The sequence below is a fragment of the Balaenoptera musculus genome, chromosome 3, assembly GCF_009873245.2.
Source record: "Balaenoptera musculus isolate JJ_BM4_2016_0621 chromosome 3, mBalMus1.pri.v3, whole genome shotgun sequence".
NCBI lineage: Eukaryota > Metazoa > Chordata > Mammalia > Artiodactyla > Balaenopteridae > Balaenoptera > Balaenoptera musculus.
The window spans coordinates 157,891,874-157,913,672 of NC_045787.1; the positions used below are offsets into that span (position 1 = coordinate 157,891,874).

Consider the following 21,799-nt stretch of genomic DNA (forward strand, 5'->3'; position numbering starts at 1 on the left):
TTTAAACGCAGGACCCCTGGGTAGTCTGCAGGTGGTGAGGGTGCCAGAAGCACTCAGGCTCAGCCAAGTGGGGAGGGTGTGTACCGGGTCCTCACAGGAGTAAACATCAGCCCCCCAGACCCCTGCTCCTTGCTGCCCTGTAGTGAGTCATGAGCCAAGACAGACCCACTGTGGTCGGGGTTGTGGGTGCCGGAATGCTGCTGTGGCCAAAGCACCGAGCTCCCTGCCCAGAGAGAGAAATGCATAGTGAGTGCCCCTCAATAAGAAGCTAAGGGCCTCCCTGGTGGCGCAGTGGTTAAGAATCCACCTGCCAATGCAGGGGACATGGGTTCGAGCCCTGGTCTGGGAAGATCCCACACGCAGTGGAGCAACTAAGCCCATGCGCCACGACTGAGCCTGCACTCTAGAGCCCGCGAGCCACAACTATTGAGCCCATGTGCTGCAACTCCTTGAACCCTGCGTGCCTAGAGCCCGTGCTCTGCAACAACAGAAGCCACCGCAATGAGAAGCCAGTGCACCGCAAAGAAGAGTAGCCCCCGCTCACCGCAACTAGAGAAAGCCCGCGCGCAACAACGAAGACCTATGCAGCCAATCAATCAATTTATTTATTAAAAAAAAAAAGCTAAACAACAGAGGGAGGGAGGGGAGTGGCTGGGGCCTCTTGGATGAGGTCATCATTGAGCTGTGTCCACCAAAACAAGAAGAAGGATCTGCCAGGACAGGTTCTGGGGCGACAAGCATCCTGGGCAGTAGGAACAGCATGTGCAAAGACCTTGAGGCCACACTGGACTCAGTGAGCTGGACAGGGCTCTGTCTCTGGGCCAGTGTCTGGGTAGGGAAAGAAAGATACTTGGGCTCCGAGAGCCTGGCCTCATTTGCCTCAGAGGTGGCCTTGGGAAGCCCTGTCCTTGATTGCCAAGACAAGACATAGAGCAAGGGACCCCCAGCATCAGGACCTGCCCCCAGCCCCTCCCTGCCTGGTGCGGATGCCCCAGGGCAGGGGCATCAGTCAGGGGCGGTGGTGTGTAGGGGGAGTGAGGGCTGAGCTGAGCTCCCTGGGGAAGAGGAGGCCTGCCCTTTCAGATGGGGCAGGGTATGGGTGCCATCCTTGGGACCTTGGCAGCCCCTCACTGAGCCCCTGGTGCCTGGGAGCTCTGTTTCCCAGCTGCCAGCACCGGGAGCCACTTTCTGTTTCCGCTCTGCACCCACACATTGGCAGCCTCCTATCTGGGCCCTGCCAAAATGAAACTCGAGGCTGGGCTGGGGCTGGTGGGTGGGGGCACCTCTCCCATTACTGATGGGTGCCATAGTGACCAGATAGTGCCTGGGTGGGAGGGCAGAGGTGGGTGGTTGGGACGGTACAGGGCTGCCCCACAGGCCCGACTGGACCTATGAGGGCATGTCCAGCAGCCCGGGACCCCTTAGCCCCCATCTGCTTGCCACGCTGGCTGTGGCATTACTTATCTTAACGGGACAGATGAACCCCTGCCCACATGGAGTGCACATTCAAAAATAATGAGTAGGGCTTCCCTGGTGGCGCAGTGGTTGAGAATCTGCCTGCCAATGCAGGGGACACGGGTTCGAGCCCTGGTCTGGGAAGATCCCACATGCCGCGGAGTAACTAGGCCCGTGAGCCACAATTGCTGAGCCTGACCGTCTGGAGCCTGTGCTCCGCGACAAGAGAGGCCGCGATAGTGAGAGGCCCGCGCACCGCGATGAAGAGTGGCCCCCACTTGCCGCAACTAGAGAAAGCCCTCGCACAGAAACGAAGACCCAACACAGCCATAAATAAATAAATTAATTAAATAAATAAGCCCAAAAGTTTAAAATAATAATAATGAGGAGGAGGTACAGCAGGACAGATGGTGACAAGTGCCAAGGAGAGGACTGATGGGGGAATCAGGGAGGTGCAACAAGCAGGTGACATTTGTAGGTAAAGCCTGAAGTTGGTGAAGGAGGAGCCCTGCCAATACCTGGGGGAACAGCATTCTAGGCAGAGGGAACAGCCAGTGAAAGACCCTGAGGCAGGACTGCTTGGGGTGTTGGAGAACCACCTCCAGCTATGAGGCCAATGTGGCTGGAACGGAAGGAGAAAGATGGAGAGAGAAGGGCGTGAGGATAGGTTGTGAGTCACAGTGAGGAGATGGGCTTTCACTCTGCGTGATGGGAGCCATGGAGGGCTGTGAGCGGAGGAGGGACAGGTAGGTTTCCTCTGGCCTCTGAGCGGGGTAGGGAGGAGGCCGAGACACTAGGAAGGAGGCACAAGGGTGGCCGAGGGTCGCATAAGTCTGTACAGGTGCAGAGAAGTGGCTGGATTCTGGGAACATTTGAAGGTGGGGAGAACTGGATTGCTGCAGGACAGGGGGTGAGGGAAAGGAGGAGGGATGAGGGCCCCTTTGACCCCCCCCTCCCTGTTTTCACCTGTGCACCTGAAGGTCAGGTCAGGCTGGTGGCCATATGGGACGCAGCCTGGCTCCTGCAGGGCCCACACTGATTCCTGCGCGCTGCACCTCGGAAGGCTGTGGGAGGACTCCTAGACGGGGAGAAGGGAGGGGCACAGGCGTGCGGGAGTCCCGGGGGCTGGGATGAGGGCTACCGGTGGCAGGCGAGACGATGTCCCCAAGAGGTGACCGGTGCCTTCAGTGATGGCCATTGGGGGCTTTGGACACGGCCTGGTCGGTGTATAGTGGAAGATCATGGGGGGTGGTCCCAATGAAGTGGTGGTCTTGATCCAGCCTGAGCTCCCCCATGTGGGCACCCACTCCCTTGGCCTCCCTGAAGGCCTGTGTTAACCCGCTTCAGGGAGGCCTGCCAGGTCCTCAGGGTCACAGAGAGCAGCAGGTGGCCCTCAGGCGGGGGGGATGGTGGGGCCTGAGTGTGGGACAGCGCAAGAGAAGCATGCTGGAGGACCTGGGAAAGAGAGAATCGCTGGTCCTGGGCACGGCCTGCTGGTGCTCACCTTGCCCCATGTTGCGGACACAGCCTGGTGGGGTGAAGGAGCCCAGGATGGGCAAGGGCATCCAAGCGGGGACGAGGGATGGGGACACGGTGCCGCTCCGGCCCTACTCGGGTTCAGGTCAGGCGGGCTCCAGGCAGATACCCCCTCCACCCCCCGGTCGCCCCCTCCCCCCTCCCCCGCGCCTGGGTTTCCTCCACTGGAAAATGAGCCAGATCGCTGGCCCGCCTCCAGGACGCGGCGCGACAACGCCAGGACTTGTACGCCCGAGGTCGCCGCTGCTGCCTCCGGGGTACCCAGCTGCGCGCCCCGGCCCCGCGTCCCTGCGGGGCGGAGCTAGCGCTGGCCCCGCCCCTCCGTTCCACGGGCTACGGCCAGCGCGCCCCCGGCCCAACTGCGGCGCGTGACGCGGGGCGCGCGGCTCCGGCGGCCACCGTGGGCGGGCGCAGACTGCCGGGACGGCCGGGAGCGGGCGGCATGGCGGCGGCGGGGACCGCGGCGGGGCCGGCGGGGCCTGAGCCCATGCCTAGCTACGCGCAGCTGGTGCAGCGCGGCTGGGGCAGTGCGCTGGCGGCGGCGCGGGGCTGCGCGGACTGCGGCTGGGGGTTGGCTCGCCGCGGCCTGGCCGAGCACGCGCACCTGGCGCCTCCCGAGCTGCTGCTGCTGGCGCTCTGCGCACTCGGCTGGACCGCGCTGCGCTCGGCGGCCACTTCGCGCCTCTTTCGGGTCAGTGCTGCTGGGGGTTGGGACGTGGGGGTCCCGGGGTGGGGGGCCGGGATGTTAGGGAGTCCGGGGCGGGGACCCAGGACCGCCGCGCGCCCCTTTCTGTCTCCGCGGACCAGGGTGACTGGAACGTGGCGGGCCTCAGGCTGGAGGAGCTCGGCACGCGGAATCTTGGGCCGCCGCGTGCCCCTCTGGGTCAGGGCGGGGTGGGGTTGCGAGTGGATGTGGGGGTGTGGCCGGGCTGGGGGAAGCCTGGGACATGGGGACCCTGACAAGGGTAGGATGCTCAAGATGTGGGGGAACCGGTCCGGTCAGTGCGGGACAAGGGGGCCCCGGGCGGTGTGAGGGCCTTGGCTGCTGCGCACTCTTTCGGACCTAGCGGAGCTGGGGACAGAGGAGCGGAGGTCACGGGCAGGGAAGGCTCGGCGCACAGGGGCTGCGTGTGCCTTGCGCCTCCAGGTCATGCGGGGCGCGCTCGGAACCGGATCGGTGTCCGGGGTCGGTGCGGCGGCGGGACTGGCTCGTCCGCTGCGACCGGGAAGAGGTAGGAGCTGCCCAGTCGCTGCCGCTCGTCTGTCTGGAGTCAGCGCCACCCTCCGATCAAGGGATGCAAAGGCCTGGGCTCCCTGGCCACGCCGTGTTCGCAGCCTTTGGGGGAGGTGGCACGGCCTGGGTCTGCGAAGCTGGACTGTGCGGACTCCAAGGGGTCGCCACCGAATTGCTCAGTTTCCGGCGAGCCTGGGAAGGCCACCTCCCCAGCTGGAAAGTGACTGTGGGGGTGACATTGGCGCCTGGCCTCCCTCCCATCCTTGGGGAGGGGTCGCTGCTATGGGAGCTTGTTGGAAGGCGTTTGGGCTCCAAGCTTGGCTGTGACTTCCCTGAGGACCAGCTGGGGTCACTCCGCCCGTCTGACTGGAGGTGGCAGGGGGTGCAGGGACAGAGTGCCTGGAGCCAACAAAGGGGCCTTTCTCTGCTGGCTGGGCAGAGGCTGGCCCTTGTTAAGTCAGGGATGGGGTGTTGTCTGGCTGCCATTGTCCCCACTCCCACCCCCATATGACCCACATGGGGGTTAGAGACCCCAGCCACGACGCTGCTCCAGGGAGGGGGAGGCAGGCATGACTAGGGCCCCTCCGTAGGTGAGCCCTGGTCCCAATCTGGCTTTGTTGCTTCCCCCACCTTTCCAGTTTCCAGCTGGGCAGTGGGAGGTCCAGGAGGACGAGGGCCAGAGCCCAGGAGGGAGATATGGTTGCTCTGGGACTACCAGGGTGGAGCAGGCTTCCTCCCCACGTTCCTGAGGGAGCTGGGTGGGGGACAGCAAGGTCACGGGCCCCTCACTTTTAGAATCCCCGGACGTCGGGCACTCACTCCAGTTCGTGGCTCGCCCTTCCCAAGAAACGGGCGGGCGGAGGGGCTGCCTCGTCCTCCAAAGCTCATCTTCTTGGCAGTCGTGTGGTTGCCAGGGGTTACCGGAGCTGGCTCTGGCTGTCTCCATGGCGACTGTTGGTGCTCCGGCCCCCTCAGCCTCGCCTAGGGGAGGGGGGCGTGGCTTGGCCGGCAGCTTTGGAGCCCCGCCCCCAGGGAGATTGAAGCTCTGCCCCCAGGACTCCAGGGGCGCTGGGCCCCTGAAATTCCTCCATGCCTCACCGTTGCATGCTCCCACTTCTCTTGTCCCCTCCCTGCTGTCCCCTCAGGTCCCCCCATCTGCGATGTCCTTTCCTTGACCCTCTTTCTTCCTCTGCCCCATCCTCTCTTCCTTTTCTCCCCTGAGTTCCCATGTCCTCCCCCACCTACCCACCCCATCTTCCCCAGCCCCCGTTCCTCTCTGATCTCCCCAATTCCTCCTCTGAGGCACCCCCTTCCCTCAAGTTCCTCCCCCATGGGGATTGCTAGGGTTCCAGCCCCCCATGTTCCCCCGGATGCCCCCATATTCCCCTCCATGTTCTTTTTACAGGTTCACCCTCACAGCCCCTTCCAAGTCTTCTCTTTAATCCTTCTTCCTCTCTGTCATACCTCTAGCTCCCCCTGAGACCCCCCAAGCCCCTCAGTCCCCTGGACTGACCCCACTGGTCTCCCTTGCTTTACACCCACGTGTCCCCCTCCTCCCCTCACAGCCTCCCCTCACGTTTCCTCCCAGGTCTCCCCCCATCACTCCCCTCCCCTTGCGGCTGCGGCTGGACAGCTGGGCACTAAGTTTAGCCCTTGGCAGGTACACGTGGGCTCTGGTTACGTTCCAGGAGGCTGTGGGTACCGGGCCCGGCACTGCCTGGCCTGGGGAGTCCCTGGGCCTTGGTTTCCCTACCCTGGAGGAGCGGCCCTTGGCTCCCAGTGCTGATGGCCGCCCGCCTTCTCACCCGTAGCCCCTAGCCAAGCGGTGCCGCCTCCAGCCTAGAGATGCCGCCAAGATGCCTGAGAGCGCCTGGAAGTTTCTCTTCTACCTGGGCGCCTGGAGCTACAGCACCTACCTGCTCTTCGGCACTGACTACCCCTTCTTTCACGACCCACCCTCCGTCTTCTATGGTAGGGGACCTGCCGGGATGGGGCAGGTTGGGGGAGGGCCCTGTTCTGAACTCAGAGAAGGGTACATGGGGGAGCTGGACACTCATCAGACATCCCATGCTGGATGTCTGCTCTGAGACAAGGGCGATGAAGGGGCCCTGGGGCCAGAAAAGGGGGCACCTGTCCCTGTCAGGACTCAGGGAAACATCCTAGAGGAGGGGACCCCTTGTGTGGGCCCAGGCAAGCAGTCCAACATGCGCAAAGGCCCTGGGGCTTGCATGAGCTTGATATGTGGGGACGAGAGGAGGATGGCAGGAGCTTGAGTTTCATCCTAAATGGGATGGGTTTGTGGATTATAAAAAACCTTCTTCTGGCTGCCATGTGGAGACAGATGAATCTTGGGTAAGGAGGGGAGCTGGGCCCAGGGGTTAGGCAAGGGACCAATGTGGCTTGGACCAGCTTGGCAAGAAGATAAAGGTGGTGAGAAGTGGCTGCATCCATTGATTGGATTCGATGTGGGTGTCATCAAGGCCTGAGCTCTGGGTGGGATGAGCAGGAATTTGACTGCAGTGTCCTCTGTTACCAACTGGCAGGCCGATGTAGAAAACTCAGTCTGCGATGAGGGGTCAGGCTTCTCTACTCTTGTGCTGACCACCCAGACCATGTATCAGGGACACACATGGACGTGTTTCCTGCCGTGTGATATAAACATCCTGAGAGGGCTCCTGGTGGCACCAGGGAGCTGGGCATGGAACCCCTGTGCTGCACCTGTCTGTCTTGTGACCATGCTGCCCACATGGCCACTTTTCCCGTGTAACACACGCACATTTCCCGTGTCATAAATCCCTAGAGGGGAGGTTTGAGCTGTCATTCAATTTTCCTTTATGAGAATGAACTGTACTTGAACTCTGTCTCTGTAATTGAAGTTTCGAGCATGGAGTTGCCTCTGGTTCCTGCTTATAAATTACACTGTGATAGCACACTTGCAAGTTAGCTGCTTCTTTGCAGGCATGCTTATTGAGTACCTATTGTGTACTGGGTGCTGTGCTGATACAACTGTGAGTAGGTCAGAGAAAGCCCTCACCCCTGTGTTTTGGGGTGACAGATCTGTTAACGTGAAATAAGAAATCTGTTAACAGTGATAAGTGCAGATGAGAAAACTTGAGTGAGGAGAGGAGAAGGGCATGTGGGGTGTCTAGGAGGTGGGGAGGAGGGCATTTTCTACAGGGGTGGGGATTGTCCCCACCAAAGGTGACTTTTGAGTGGGGACTGGGAGGAGCCTGGGGCAGATGGGAAATGCAAAGGCCACTGTCGGACAGACATGCTACTGGCTGATCAGAAGCAGCAAGGAGCCCAGTCGGGTGGGGTGGGAGCAGAGGGGGTCTTTACCGTAGGGCCATGAGCAGAGGGGGGACGTTGACAGGACGACCTAAGGGTGGGGCTGAGGGCAGGAGCCGGTGTGCTCTGCCCAGGACAGGGCTGCGGCGGGGAGAGAAGTGGCTGATTTAAGAAATGTTTTGAAAGCAGAATTGATAGGATTCACTGCCAAACCAGAGGTGGGTGTGAGAGAGAAGGAGGATGGGGCTGACGCCAGGGTCTAGGGGGCTGAGGGTGGGGCAGGTTTGGGGGAGACCAGGAGCTGGGTGTGGGATGCCCAGGTGGCTGATCCTGGAGGTCGGGGAGGGGGATGAGGCAGGAGTGACATGGAGAGGCCAGAGCAGCAGGCGGGGTGTGCGTGGAGAGCAGGTTGGAGGTCCACAGACAGAGCCCGGCCCACCCCACCCCACAACGTGCAGGGAGGTGCAGACGCGGCCCAGATGGGGAACTGTCTGCTCCCCTCTTCCCTCTGCCCCAGATCCGGGGCCCAAAGCTGGAGAGAGGGTGCTCCCCACTGTAGCAGTCTCGCCAGTGTGATAGGTGGAAAAGAGGGTGTCCCGTTTCCACAGAGGGTGCCTCCGCGCCCCTTCCTTCTCAAGAGGGACAGAGACACTTGGCAGGTGTGGGGAGGCCCCCCTCTGCTGACTGCAGCACTGCTACGAGGCTGTGCACGGAACGTGGGGGGAGCCCCAGCCAGGAGTGTGAGGTTTGCTGCTGAGCCTTGCGGAGCCCTGGACGTGTTCAAGTGGGGGATGAGTGATCTGTCAGGTGTCTTTCATTTTTTTAAATTAGGTAAAATTTATATAACATAGAATTAACCATTCTATTTTATTTATTTATTTTTGGCCGCACCACACGGCTTGCTGGATCTTGGCTCCCTGACCAGGGATCGAACCCATGCCCCCTGCAATGGAAGCGCGGAGTCCTAGCCACTGGACCGCCAAGGAATTCCCAGAATTAACCATTTTAGCCAGTCACAGAAAGACAAATATTGTGTGATTCTACTTATGTGAGGCACCTAGGGTCGTCAAATCCATAGAGACAGAAAGTAGGTTGGTGGGTGTCAGGGGCTGGGGAAGGGGGAACAGAGAGGGAGTGTCTAATGGGAACAGAGTTTCAGTTTTATAACATGGAAAAAGTTTTAGAGATTGGTTGCACAACAGTGTGAATATACCTAGCGCTACTAAACTTAAAGATGGTTAAGATGGTAAATTTTATGTTATATATATTTTTACCACAACTTTTAAAAATTCACCATTTTAAAGTGAGCAATTCAGTGGCATTTAGCATGTTCACAGTGTTGCGCAAGCACCGTGTCTATCTAGTTCCGGAACATTTCCATCATCCCCAAAAGGAGACCCGTCCGCATTAGCAGCTTGCCATCCCCCCTCTCCCAGCCCCTGGCAACCATTAATCCATTTTCTATCTCTATGGATTTGCCTGTTCTGGACATTTCATATACATGGAATCATTGGTATGTGATTGTATGTGCCCATTTGTGTCTGGCTTCTTTCACTCAGCATAATGTTTCTGAGGCTCATCCACATTGTAGTGTGTGTCAATGCTTCTTTCCTTTTTAGGGCTGCATAATATTCCACATTATGTGGACACACGAAACGTGGATTTACCACATTTTGTGTACCCAGTCACCTGCTGATGGACATTTGGGCTGTTCCCCTTTTGATGATTGTGACTAGTGCTGCTGTGGACATGAGTATACAGGGGTCTCTTGAGTCGCTGTTTTCAGTTTCCTTGGGCACAGGCCAAGAGTGGACTTGCCAGATCATGGGGTCTGTGTATTCACAGCCATCGAGGCTGCTGTGGGGAGAATGGACAGTCGGGAATAGGCTCTGGAGGCCGGGAGAAGCTGGAGCAGCGCTGGGAGGAGATGGCGGTGCCTGGACCAGGGTGGGGGCACTGGGGGCAGGGCAAGTGAGTGGAGGCGGGGACCGAAGAGGGACCCCCAGATAGAGGTCCAAGTGGATCTCCGTTGCAGGCAGGGCCAGGGTACAGATGAAGGGCTGTCACTGAGGTGGTAGCATAGGAGGCATTTAGGGGATAGCTGGCCTCCAGGGGGACTTGAGGGTCTAGCTCCAGATCACTGAGGCTTGGAGGGGGAGGGACAGGAGACCGGGGATGGAGCCCAGGGAGGCCATTATGGGGGGTGGACAAAGAAGGAGCCGCAGACAGCAGGGCACAGTCTGGAGTTCTAGGTCGATTCGGGCAGAGTCCTTGGTGATGGACTGAGGAGGGGAGGCGGAGGTGGTGGGGGGAGCGATGTCCCCTGGGAAGGCACGAGGCCTGAGTGCGGGTGGGCGCACGTGCAGGGGCGGGCGGGGGGGCAGGAGGTGGCCGCAGGAGGAGGGGAGGCGGAGCCGGGCCCGCTCTGCGGGAGAGCCCGCACTCATGGGCATTGGAAAGTGTGTGATTTCTGCCTCAGCTGCTTGGCTGGCACAGCAAGGCAGGTGGCAGCCTCCATCGGTTTGGGGATTTGCTGGGAGGGGGGCACCCAGGACCGGGTGTCTTGAGCGAGCCTGGTAAGAGAAGACGGGAAGGGGGCCTGGGGCACAGTTGGAAATTCTGCAAAGGACCAATTTCAGGGTAGGAGCACCTTTTCCTGTAGATCTAGAACTGTTCTAAAAAGTAATGCCTATTCATAAACAATGATGGGTGGAGAATGGGTAACAGAAAACCAGCGACCAGAGCAGCTGCAGAGATGCGTGGCACGCCCAGCAAGCAGAGGGCCCATGCCCGGCTTGAGGGAGTGCTCGGGGTCGCCCGCGGGTCCCGGAGGCCCTGCAGGTCCCTGACGGCACGGTCTGGCCCTCCCCAGACTGGAAGACAGGCATGGCGGTACCACGGGACATCGCAGTTGCCTACCTACTACAGGGGAGCTTCTACGGCCATTCCATCTACGCCACGCTGTACCTGGATGCCTGGCGCAAGGACTCAGTGGTCATGCTAATCCACCATGTGGTCACCTTGGTCCTCATTATCTCGTCCTACGCCTTCCGGTAAGTCCAGGAGGGGACAGGAGAGTGGAGGGCACTGGCGTGAGCAGTGGCAAGAGGCTAGCACAGGGCAGAGGCTAATGCCTGGGTGGGGGGTATGGGGGTGTCCGTGGGAGAGGCTTCTGAAGAGAGATTCTGAAGTGATGGGGCAAAACAGGTGCAGAGAGGCACCACCCTGCCCCCACCCCATCTGTCCCCCTCCAGCTCCTCCTGGATGGCAACCTTGGCCGGGTCACAAAGCAAGTGTTTACAGAACACCTGCCATGTGGCAGGTGCTGCTGGGGACACAGCCGTGAACACAGTAGACAAACGTGATGTTCCAGAGCCCACTGTGGCCACCACACGTGGTCATAGTGCTTCAAGGCAGAGCCTGTCCAAGCCACAGCATGCTGTATGTGTAAAAGCCACCCTGATTCCAAGGGCAAAGGAGAGTGAAAATATCTTGCAGTCCCTTTGTTATATCATTTACATGTTGAATGATGACATTTCGGATATACTGAGTCAATTGGAATATATTATTAAAATTAATTTTACCTCTTTCTATTTACTTTTTTTTTTATAATGGTATTGTGGTATGTAGGAGAATGACTTTTTTTTAAATTATTTATTCATTTATTTATTTTTGGTGTGTTGGGTCTTCGTTTCTGTGCGAGGGCTTTCTCTAGTTGTGGCAAGCGGGGGCCACTCTTCATCGCGGTGCGCGGGCCTCTCACTATTGCGGCCTCTCTTGTTGCGGAGCACAGGCTCCAGACGCGCAGGCTCAGTAGTTGTGGCTCACGGGCCTAGCCGCTCCGCGGCATGTGGGATCTTCCCAGACCAGGGCTCGAACCCATGTCCCCTGCATTGGCAGGCAGATTCTCAACCACTGCGCCACCAGGGAAGCCCCTTTACTTTTTTTTTTAAACGTTGCTGATAGAAAATTTAAAACGAAATTGGGATTAGCAGATGCAAACTATTATATATAGGATGGATAAACAACAAGGTCCTACTGTATGGTACAGGGAACTATGTTCAATGTCCTGTGATAAATCATAATGGAAAGGAATATGAAAAAGAATATGTATATATGTATAACTGAATCACTTTGCTGTACAGCAGAAACTAACACAACATTGTAAAGCAATTATACTCCAATAAAGATATTTAAAAAAATAAAAATTGAACATGGAAACTCAAAAAAAAATTTTTTTAAAAAAGAAAATTTAAAACGACATATACAGCTCATATTCTATTCTTTTTTTTAAATTTATTTTTATTTATTTATTTATTTTGGCTGTGTTGGGTCTTCGTTGCTGCACGCGGGCTTTCTCTAATTGTGGCAAGTGGGGGCTACTCTTCATTGCAGTGCGTGGGCTTCTCATTGCGGTGGCTTCTCTTGCTGCAGAGCGTGGGCTCTAGGCACGTGGGCTTCAGTAGTTGCAGCATGTGGGCTCAGTAGTTGTGGCTCACGGGCTCTAGAGCACAGGCTCAGTAGTTGTGGTGCACAGGCTTAGTTGCTCTGCGGCACGTGGGATCTTCCCGGACCAGGGATCGAACCCGTGTTCCCTGCACTGGCAGGCGGATTCTCAACCACTGCGCCACCAGGGAAGCCCCTCAAATTCTATTCTTGTTGGACTAGCCGTGCCCTCCAGCACAGTAGCTGCTGGCCACAGGTGGTCATGTCAACTTTAATTAAACTTAAATAAAATCACACATTCTGTACCTCAGCCCAGTATGTGGCTGGTGACTCCTGTATTGGACAATGCAGATTTAGAACATTCCTATCATTCTTGAAAATTCTATTAGACAGCCCTGCTCTAGAGGGTAGAATCAGATAACAACTACCCCCCACCAAAAAAAAAAACATGAAAGAAAAGAGCTAACAGTTTGTTTGAAGGTGATCAATATGGAAAATTCAAGTCGGAAGGTAAGGACTGCAGAGGTGGTGAGGTTAGGTGGGGTGGTCAGGGGTGACAGGTGAGCCGAGACTGAAAGTCGGTGAAGGAAGGCTCCAGGAACACCAGGGATGTTAGGGGATGAGAACAGCCTGTGGCTGTCAGGAGCCTGAGCTGTCCGGAGGGCAGAGTGGGGACGAAGACAGTGACAGAGGTGCACAGCCACATCCAGGCTGAACTCAGGCACCAAGCAGCTGTGAGGCGGAAGGGTGGATAGGGGCGGGGCTCCAGCCTTCTTCAGATCCTGGTGGGGGTGCGGCCTTTCCCAGGCAAGTCTGCAGTTTGCAGCAGTGTTCAGGTTAAGTGTACAAACCTGGGAGCATCAGTGAGGCAGTCATGTTTAAAGTGTGGGGTATCTGGACACAGAATGACCCAGGCGTGTGAGGGTCAGGGGTCATGGAGGGTCAGAGGTCACAGAGATGAGGAAGGATCAGAGAGGGCACTTCCAGGGAAGTTTCTGAGCCTGGGTGTGGCTGCCACAGGACGGGTGCAGCCTGGGTGTTACTGCTGGCCTAGCCCTGTGAGGGGGGGATGGGCAGGGCAGATGGGCCAGGGAGGACAGCCCTGAACAGACCCACGGGAAGCCTGGAGGGGTGGCCAAGGGGGCCTGTGCTTGGGAGCCTCGGTGCGGGTAGGGGTCCCAGGGTAACCAGCCCTCTCTCCTCTCCCGATTTCCTCCTCAGGTACCACAAGGTGGGCATCCTTGTGCTCTTCCTGCATGACATCAGTGACGTACAGCTGGAGTTCACCAAGCTCAATGTCTACTTCAAGTCCCGCGGAGGATCCCACCACCGGCTTCACGCCCTGGCTGCAGACCTGGGCTGCCTCAGCTTCAGCCTCAGCTGGTGAGCTGGCAGGGGAGGAGGCGGGCCTAGTGGGTGGGTGGGGGGACCCGGTGGAGGTAGGCGGGGCCAGGCCGGGAAGGAAGTGGGGCTTGTGAGAATGGGTGGAGCCAAGCAGGAAGGAAGTGGGTCCTAGAGAGGCAGGTGGGCAGGGAAGGGGTGGGTCCTGGTGAGGTGGGTGGGGGCTTGGTGAGGTGGGAGGGGCCAGACAGGGCCAGGGTGACGTGGGCGGGGCCTGGTGGGACAGCGGAGGGCGCGAGTTGGGAATAAGCAAGCTGGGCAGGAAAGGACAGAACAGGAATGGAGACAGCTGGGCAGGAATGAACAAGGGTGGGGTAAGGAGACATGGATGGGTGGGGATGTGCAGGGGCAGATGGATGAGTCCAGACGGGACAGGACAGGGACTGGGGGGAAGGGAGGGGGCTCCCCTCCCCCTCTCCGCCACAGCCTCCTCGACCCGCCCCTCCCTCCTGCAGGTTCTGGTTCCGCCTCTACTGGTTCCCGCTCAAGGTCCTGTATGCCACGAGCCACTGCAGCCTGCGGTCGGTGCCTGACATCCCCTTCTACTTCTTCTTCAACGCACTCCTGCTCTTGCTCACCCTCATGAACCTCTACTGGTTCCTGGTGAGTTGGCACTCACAACTCCTCGCCACCCCCTTCTTCTCAGATGCCAGTCCTGTCCTGGTCCCCGTCCCCAAGGAGCGCTCCAGGTGCACGCCCTTCTCACGCACTCCCAGGGAGGAGGGGCATGTTAGGTGACGTGCAAAGGGCCGGTGGCAGGAGCACCCAGCCATCAGGAGGGCAGCGAGGTCGGGGACGACGGGGCTCTCTTCTCACCTGTGCCTTCCCCTCCCACAGTACATCGTGGCTTTTGCTGCCAAGGTGCTGACGGGCCAGGTGCGCGAGCTGAAGGACGTGCGGGAATATGACACAGCAGAGGCCCTGAGCCCCAAGCCCAGCAAAGCTGAGTGAGTGTGGAGGGGCCCCCAGCCCTAGTTCATTCCTTAACCACGTCTGTCTGATCGAGCGCGCTCTGTGGGTAGGCCCTGGAGACACGGCAGCGGATGAGGCTGATGCCGACGCTGCGCCCCCCGGAGCCTGCATCCAAGAGAGAGACTGAAATAAAGGCATGGACGATGTAGTGACAGAGTTAGATGCTGTCAGGACAGACAGCGAGGAAGGTGGAGGTAGAGAGCTGAGGGGTGAGAATCGGTCTCAGTGGTGGGAGCCGTGAGGGCCAAGCCCAGTGCTGAGGAGCAGCTGTTTTCCAGGCCTGACGGCAACCTCTAAGCAGGTGGCAGTGGAAGGGGGTGGTGAGGGGGTGCCATGGGCGGCCCAGGGAGCCTGTGCTCTGTTTGGGCTAATACTCCCTGGTCCAGCGGAGCAACCACTTGGTCAGCCAAGCAGGAGGTGGGGCCGGGGGTTCGGGCCCAGGTGGGAGTTGTAGGGATGACGAGCAAAAGGGGCCTCTTCGACCGTCCTGGAGGTAGGGGACTCGGGACTGCCAGCCCTGGGATGTGAGCCAGATGGCGCCCAAAGCGCCTGGCCTGGAGGGGCCCCAGGAGTGAATGGAGGCAGGTTGGGGTGACCAGCAGGGTCCAAGGTGTGCAGCGCCCCACAGTCAATGTGAGGAGTGGTTGAGCAGCAGTGAGATGGGGGCTGCTGAAGGCTTGCAGGGCGCTCCCCAGCAGAGCCTCTGATTTGGCCCCTGGGAGATCATCAGTGACCAACCTGGGAAAGATGGTTTCGGGGAAGCGGTGGGCTCAGAGTGCAATGAGGTGTGGGTCAGAATGGGCAGGGAGGAGGATGAGAGAAGCAGAGATTTTTAAAAAATCTCCTTGAAAGACATGAGAAGGGGAGCAGAGAATTGGAGGAACTGCCAGAGCGGCCAAAAAGCCAGCGCCCAGGTTAGAGAGGAGTCAGGCAGGTGAGCAGAGATTGTGGACACACGAGGGCTGGGCAGCAGGTGAGGTCACCCCAGTGGTCAGATCCCAACTCTGTTGTAGAACTAACCAGACTTGCTTTGGATGTAGGTGAAACAGAAATAAAAAAATCAAAGATGACCTAAGACCTCTGGCTCAAGCTGCCATTTACCAAGACGGGACTCAGGGCAGGGCCATGTGCACCGGTGGGGGTAGGGGGTTGGGAGTCTAGTTTTGAGGGCGTCGGATTGTCAACGTCCAGCGAACGTGAGTTGAGAATTGCGTGTAGAGATTGGTGAGGTCTCACCAAGGAGTCTGACCAACGCTCAGAGGCTTCCAGAAGAAGCAGTGATTAAAGAGAACTCCAGGGGTGAGGTTGGGGAGGCACCTGCTTGGCTAAATCTAAAACTGAAAGACCTTTCTGCTGTAAAACAGTGAATTCCTAGAGATGTCCTTGTAAATGCCGAGCCCAAGGCAAAGAGCAAGCCAGACCCCCTAGCTCCACCCTGCTCCCTGCTCTGTCTCCCCCAAGAATGTCCAGCCAGAATGTGAGTTGGGAGGCTGGCGCCTCCAGCCCCAAATGACAGCATTCCCACTAGGATGGCAAAGAACAAACTCCATACAGAAATGACAGGGGACTGGGGACACGCTGCCATGGTTGGCCCCATGGGCACCACCCGCAGAACCTGATCCCTAAGGATGGCTAGAGTTAGCACAGTTGGGTATAAAACAAGATGGGATAAAAAGCAATGAAAATGTGGAATGTGCCACAAAAGAGCTGGTCAGGACACCTCAAAATCGTCAGGTCATGGAAAACAAGAGACTGAGGAACCGTCTCAGCTCAGATTGACTGAATGCAATGTGGGATCCTGGACCAGAAAAGGGACATCTGTGGAAAAACTGGTGAAATTCAAATAAAGTCTATGGTTTAGCTCATAGCAATGTTCTAGCGTTGGTTTCTTAGTTGTGATAAATGCACTGTGGAGATATAAAATGTTAACGTTCAGGGAGACTTGGGCGAGGGCTACCCTGGAGCTCTTTATGCTATCTCTGCAAATCTAAAATTATTCTAAAATGAAAAGTTTATTAAAAATGTAAAAGGCATGAGAGACCATCAAAAACAGCATTGGATGTTAAATATATTTCTTTCCTAGGGCTGCCGTAACAAAGTACCACAAACTAGGGGGCTTAAAACAACAGAGGTTTATTCTCTCACAGTTCTAGAGACCAGAAGTCTGAACTGAAGGTGTCAGCAGAGCCACGCTTGCTCTGAAGGTCTCGGGGAGGATCCTTCCTTGCCTCTTCCAGTTTCTGGGGGTTCCAGATGTTTTTTGGCTTGTGGCTGCATCACTCCAATCTCCGTTTCCTGTCTTCACATGGTCTCTTCTCTCCGGCTCTTTTCTCTTATAAGGACATTTGTCATTGGATTTAGACCACTATGATCATCCCAAATTCCTTCACTTAATTACATCTACAAAGTCTCTTTTTCCAAATAGAGTCACATTCACAGTTCTAGAGATTAGGATGTGGACACATCCTTTTAGGGACCACCATTCAACCTATTATAGATGTTAAGTCTCCAACGATTAGATACAGCTGAAAAGAGAATCAGTGAATTGAAAGCTGCGGAGAAATTACCTAGGATGCAGCCTAAACAAATGGAAAATATGACAGCTAGAATGGTAAGAATTATGTGGCTGAGTCCTAATAGGAGATAGATAGACAGGGAGAGACAACATGAGAAGACATAATGCTGAGAATTTTTCCAGAACGTGACAAGACATAAATCATAAGCAGGATGAATACAAAGGCATCCGGGCCCCAAACACATCATAGTGAAATGTGAAACATCCACAGAAAAGAAGAGATGACCTACGAAACAGTGACAGACTAACAGCAACAAGGGAAGCTGGAAGACTGGAGTCAGATATCACCTCAAATGCTGAAAGGAAGTAACAAGAAACCGGGACTCTTATACACAACTTTAAAAACAGTTATTCAAGAGAAAGGATACCCGTTGGCTTGCATGAGATCCTGGGCTTGGTCCCCAGCATCCCCACCAAAAAAAAAAAAAAAAAGATATCCACAGGAACAAAAACTAAGAAGACTTACCATTCACAGATCTTCTCTAGGAGAATATTTCAGAAAACTACCCCAAGAGATAGATCAGCAGAGAAATTGATACATATCTGGGTAAAAATTTTTTTAAATGCCTAATTTGAGAGATTTAAAAAAATTAGATCTGAAATATTTAATATTATTGAAACAGGATTGGTGGCTTTGCATTTTGCAGAAGGGTAGGGCATTACCTTTGGGCTATATTGAGTATTTATGTTAACACTATTAGGGTGTAGAGGGGAGAATGGAACCAAAAACAGGTACAACAAAGTAAATGCAGGAAAGGAAAGCTAGAACAAGCAGGGTAAGTAATGCAGAATGAGGGTAGAATCTCAGATATTGGGCATGCAAATAAACACACATGGAATAATCATGACAATTATGAGACTGGGCTTTTAAATAAATCCACCTCTGACCTGGTTAAAAGACTTCAACTCCAGGATAAATAAAAGTTGTAAGTAAAAAAGACAGGAGGAGAAAGTCACGTGTAATTTTTGATGTGAAAGGATCCGCATGATGCAGCCCTAAACCATGGCGAGATGGGACCACAGGAGGTAAAGTCCGTGCTCCTCATCAGGCAGCTCCGAAGCAAGAACAGATGTTCTTAAGCACAGGAACACTTCTCAAAATTGAAAAAAACCAGGGGCAACTTCAGTTGCTCAGAACCAGGATCGTGCAGACCATGTATGATGAAAATGCAGTTAGATTTGAAAACAGTTAAGAAAACAATGACTGAGAACCACTTTGAAGGACCCCGGAGTGGAGAACAAATCACGTGGCAAAGCAGCACTGAGGCCTTCTTTGCTCCTGCTGGTTCTCTCTTCTGAACCCCCCTCCATGGGGCACCCTCCTGGACCTCTGTCTTTGGCCCCCTGCAGTGGCCCCTGCACCCCGGTCACGGCCTCGGTCTGAAGCCCCCATCGTTCTCTTGGGCTGCTGGGACCGCCATCCATCGGGGGCCCTCACCCCGCTCTGGGTCTGCTGACCTGCCCGAGGCTACCCCACCCCTCCGTACACCGGCTTTCTCCTCCGTGACACTTTCAGCTGCCCCCGCTGTATCTGAAGAGCCACAACCCGCACATCTGGTCCTCGCAGCACTAACGGGGGCCAGGAGTCCTCAGCGATGCCTGGGCAGTGCCTGATCTCCTGAGACTCTTCCTTCTCCTCGGCCACCAACTGTCCTCACCACTGTCCCCTCACCCGATGACTTGGCCTCCGTGTCCCCAGGAAAGCAGGGGTAGCCGGATGAGGACGTCCACCCTCTAGTGCTGGCTGGCTGCTTTGGTAGATGGTCCATCTCCCTCTGAGGCCACCGTCCCAGGCCACCGACGTCCACCCCCTTGCCTGCTCAGGGACATTCTGATCAAGAAGAGAAACCTCTCTCCGCCTCAATTACAGCACAGCACCCCCTTCCCCTCCCTTCTCGAACCCAGCTCCCTCTGGGGTCTTCCCCCCACCACCCCGAGACCACTCCTGTCCGCTCCACTGATGCTAAACAAATCTGGTGGTCACTCCCCACCGCCTTTTTTTGAACAGTTTTATTGAGATGGAATTCACACACCATGCAATTTGCCCATTTGCCGTGTAGAAGTCAATGTTTTTAGTCCATTCACAGAGTTGTGTAACCATCACTGCGGTTTTAGAACATTTTTGTCACCCCCGCAAAAGAAACCCCATACCCAACCCAACCCCTCCTTTTGCAATCGCCAGTCTGCCTCTGCTCCCTGCTTCACTTTCTTTTTTTTTTAAATATTTATTTATTTACTTGGTTGCACTGGGTCTTAGTTGCGGCTCTCAGTCTCCTTAGTTGCGGCACGTGGGCTCCTGCTTCACTTTTTAGTGCCTTCCTGCTCCGCGTCTGGCCTCCCCCTCTCCCAGGGCCCTTTCACTTAATCCACCCCGACTTCCAAGTTTCTCTCCCAGCTCACAGTGCTCCTCTGAGTGCCATTCTCTGTGTCAGTGTCTGCTTGACATTCCAAGCACCTTCTAAAATATCCAGAATCAACCCCCATTCCCACCGCAAACTACCTCTCGTGAACATTTGTCCATCGCAGTTGATGGCAACTCAGGGTGAAAACCTTGCAAAACCCTAAGGAGCCCCCCTTCTCTCCCTCTCCTCCTTATCCTCAAGGAAACATCCAAAATCCACCTGAGTCTCTGCCTGCCCACATCTCCCTCCAGCTTCCACCGTCATCCTGATTTTCTCTTTCCCGCTGTGGTGCACTGAGACGAAAAAGTGTAAATCTGATTCTGCAGAGAGGCCATCTCGCCCTAGTTGGGTACTCCCCTCCCCCGCAAATACACTGTTTTTGAGGAGGGAGGGGGCACTTGGAAGCTTGTGCAGAAAAACAAACCAGAATCACCACAGGAAAGCTCTGATAAAGAGGCACAGGGTGGGGGTACGGATCCTTGGAGGTATTAAACCTTCTATAGAAGTATAGGAATTAAAACGGGGAACAGAGCTAAGCCCATCAAACTTTAACAAAGAAGGATCCCGGGAGGGAAGGAAGAACTTCCTTCAATGGGACGCTTGCTTGGTAACCATCTTTATCTCGCATGAGCCCCCAGTGCAAACTCCCAAAGCATCAAAGATGTTGATGCAGAAATGGAAGCTGTGAAATCAAACAAGAGTCAAAATGAGAGACTGTGCCGTCCAGCAATTGAACTACGAGAAGACTCAAGAAGCTGGGAACCCCACCTCTGCTCTGTCTAAAAGACCAACAGGCAAAGCTGAAGATATAGGACAGATGGGAGGTCCACGGGGGCTTATCTCTGATCTCCCAGATAAAGGGCTCCCGCGGTGGCAGCGAGAGAAAGCAGCAGCCCACGGAGAAGTGGGCCGAGGGGGGGAGGTGTGCTCCCAGGAAGGGGCATCCAGTGGCTCCAGCCCCAGGGAAGAGCGAACTAAAGTGACTGAGACCATCTTCTCCAGGAAAGTCTTTACGTTCTCATATGGAACGATCTCTGAGCTAGAGTGCTCCACAAACCAAAGGGTTGCAGGGTGCAGTAATGCACATATGCTAGTATCTGAGGATACACAGAAGTCAAACGGTGGTAGATCCGTAGGAGCCGCTCGGTTGAACTGTGAGTTTTCTATGCTTTCTGAGGTCTAGATCGTGAGAATATATTACTGGCTCAGAAAACTTAATACAGTTGTACATAAACTAGACTGTAGAATTCACTTCAGCAGAGACTGATGGACCATGTGCAAAGGCACAAAGAGTTCTCATACGTGGGAATAGGAATGGTCAATGGCTGTGACCATAAGACTGCGGGGAGATGCTGTCTTGGCATCAGCAGGCTGGCCAGTTAAACAGGACACAACACCGAGCAAGTGATGGCAGTAGCGGTGAGGAGCAGGGTTAGACCTGTTGAGTCCAGTAAGGTGGGCCTGGGCAGATCCCCAGGGCGCAGGTCCCCTCCCAGTCGGAACCCCAGAGACCTGCCACTAACACAGGCAGGGAAGATGGAATTAAGGAGAGCAGCAGTGCACATGGGAGCGATCTTGGTGGCACATTTTTGGAAAATTGAGGTGCAGGAGAAGACATCTTTATAGACAGTTTGAAATATGCAAACCATGAACGTTGTTTAGACGTTAGGGGTCTTTCTCTGGGATCTTACAGTACTGATTCGTTTTAAAACACTACGTAACTTGTTTTAAGGACATGGAAGCAAAGTAGGGGCTGCGGCAGGTGTAGACAGAGGGCAGTGGATGGAGAATCATGGGCTGGGAAGCCTTTCCTGGTAGGGCCATTGTAGTTGGGGAGGAGCCTGCCCGGTGGGATCGTCGGGGGCTCTGGCCAGTTCTGCCTCCCTGGGAGAGGAGGAGGATAAAGTGCTGGTCCAGGTCCAGGCGATGGGCTTAAATCAGGCAGAGGTTGGTAGGTGACTTTTGCCCTCCAGCAGTCGCGGGTGGCCCAGGGGGGGAGGGGAGAGGAGGGTTTAATTGTGGGAAGGAGCAGGGACCACTTACCCAGCAGGCAGATGGCAGGGTCTTTTGGCCTTGTGGGCTGGGAGGAAGAATGGGGCGGGGCTGGGAAAAGGAGGGCAAGGAGGGCGGGACGGTGGTGGGAGGCGCTACGTGGTGGCGTGGGGTCCCTAGGCTAACCTGGGCCGGTTCTGGCTCGCAGGAAGCCGCTGAGGAATGGACTGGTTAAGGACAAGCGCTTCTGAACCCCTCGACCCCGGCCCCGCCGCCCAGGACCCAGCCCCACCCAACCTCGCCCTCGGGGACCAGCCACGCGGCTCCCCCCTTCGCCCCCTGTATCCTGGCCCTATCAGGCTCCGCCCCCGCCGCAACCCACCCCGCCCTGGCCACTCCCGGGACCTCTGCCCCACCCCCTCTAGACCCCGCCCCCGTGATTGGTCCCTATTCGACTTCAGGATCGCGGCCACGCCCCCCGAGACCCTGACCTGGCCC

General features: G+C 56.0%; 1 protein-coding gene across 1 annotated transcript; it reads left to right on the top strand.

Moving 5' to 3' along the window:
• The first annotated feature begins 3,405 nt into the window (after nucleotides 1-3,405).
• Nucleotides 3,406-21,628, top strand: CERS1 (ceramide synthase 1). The gene is made up of 7 exons (XM_036845900.1): nucleotides 3,406-3,682; nucleotides 6,037-6,196; nucleotides 10,386-10,566; nucleotides 13,181-13,342; nucleotides 13,816-13,963; nucleotides 14,198-14,307; nucleotides 21,510-21,628. Exons 1-7 carry the CDS (start codon nucleotides 3,434-3,436, stop codon nucleotides 21,550-21,552), a joined length of 1,053 nt encoding a protein of 350 aa, XP_036701795.1. The 5' UTR covers nucleotides 3,406-3,433; the 3' UTR covers nucleotides 21,553-21,628.
• Nucleotides 21,629-21,799: the final 171 nt, after the last annotated feature.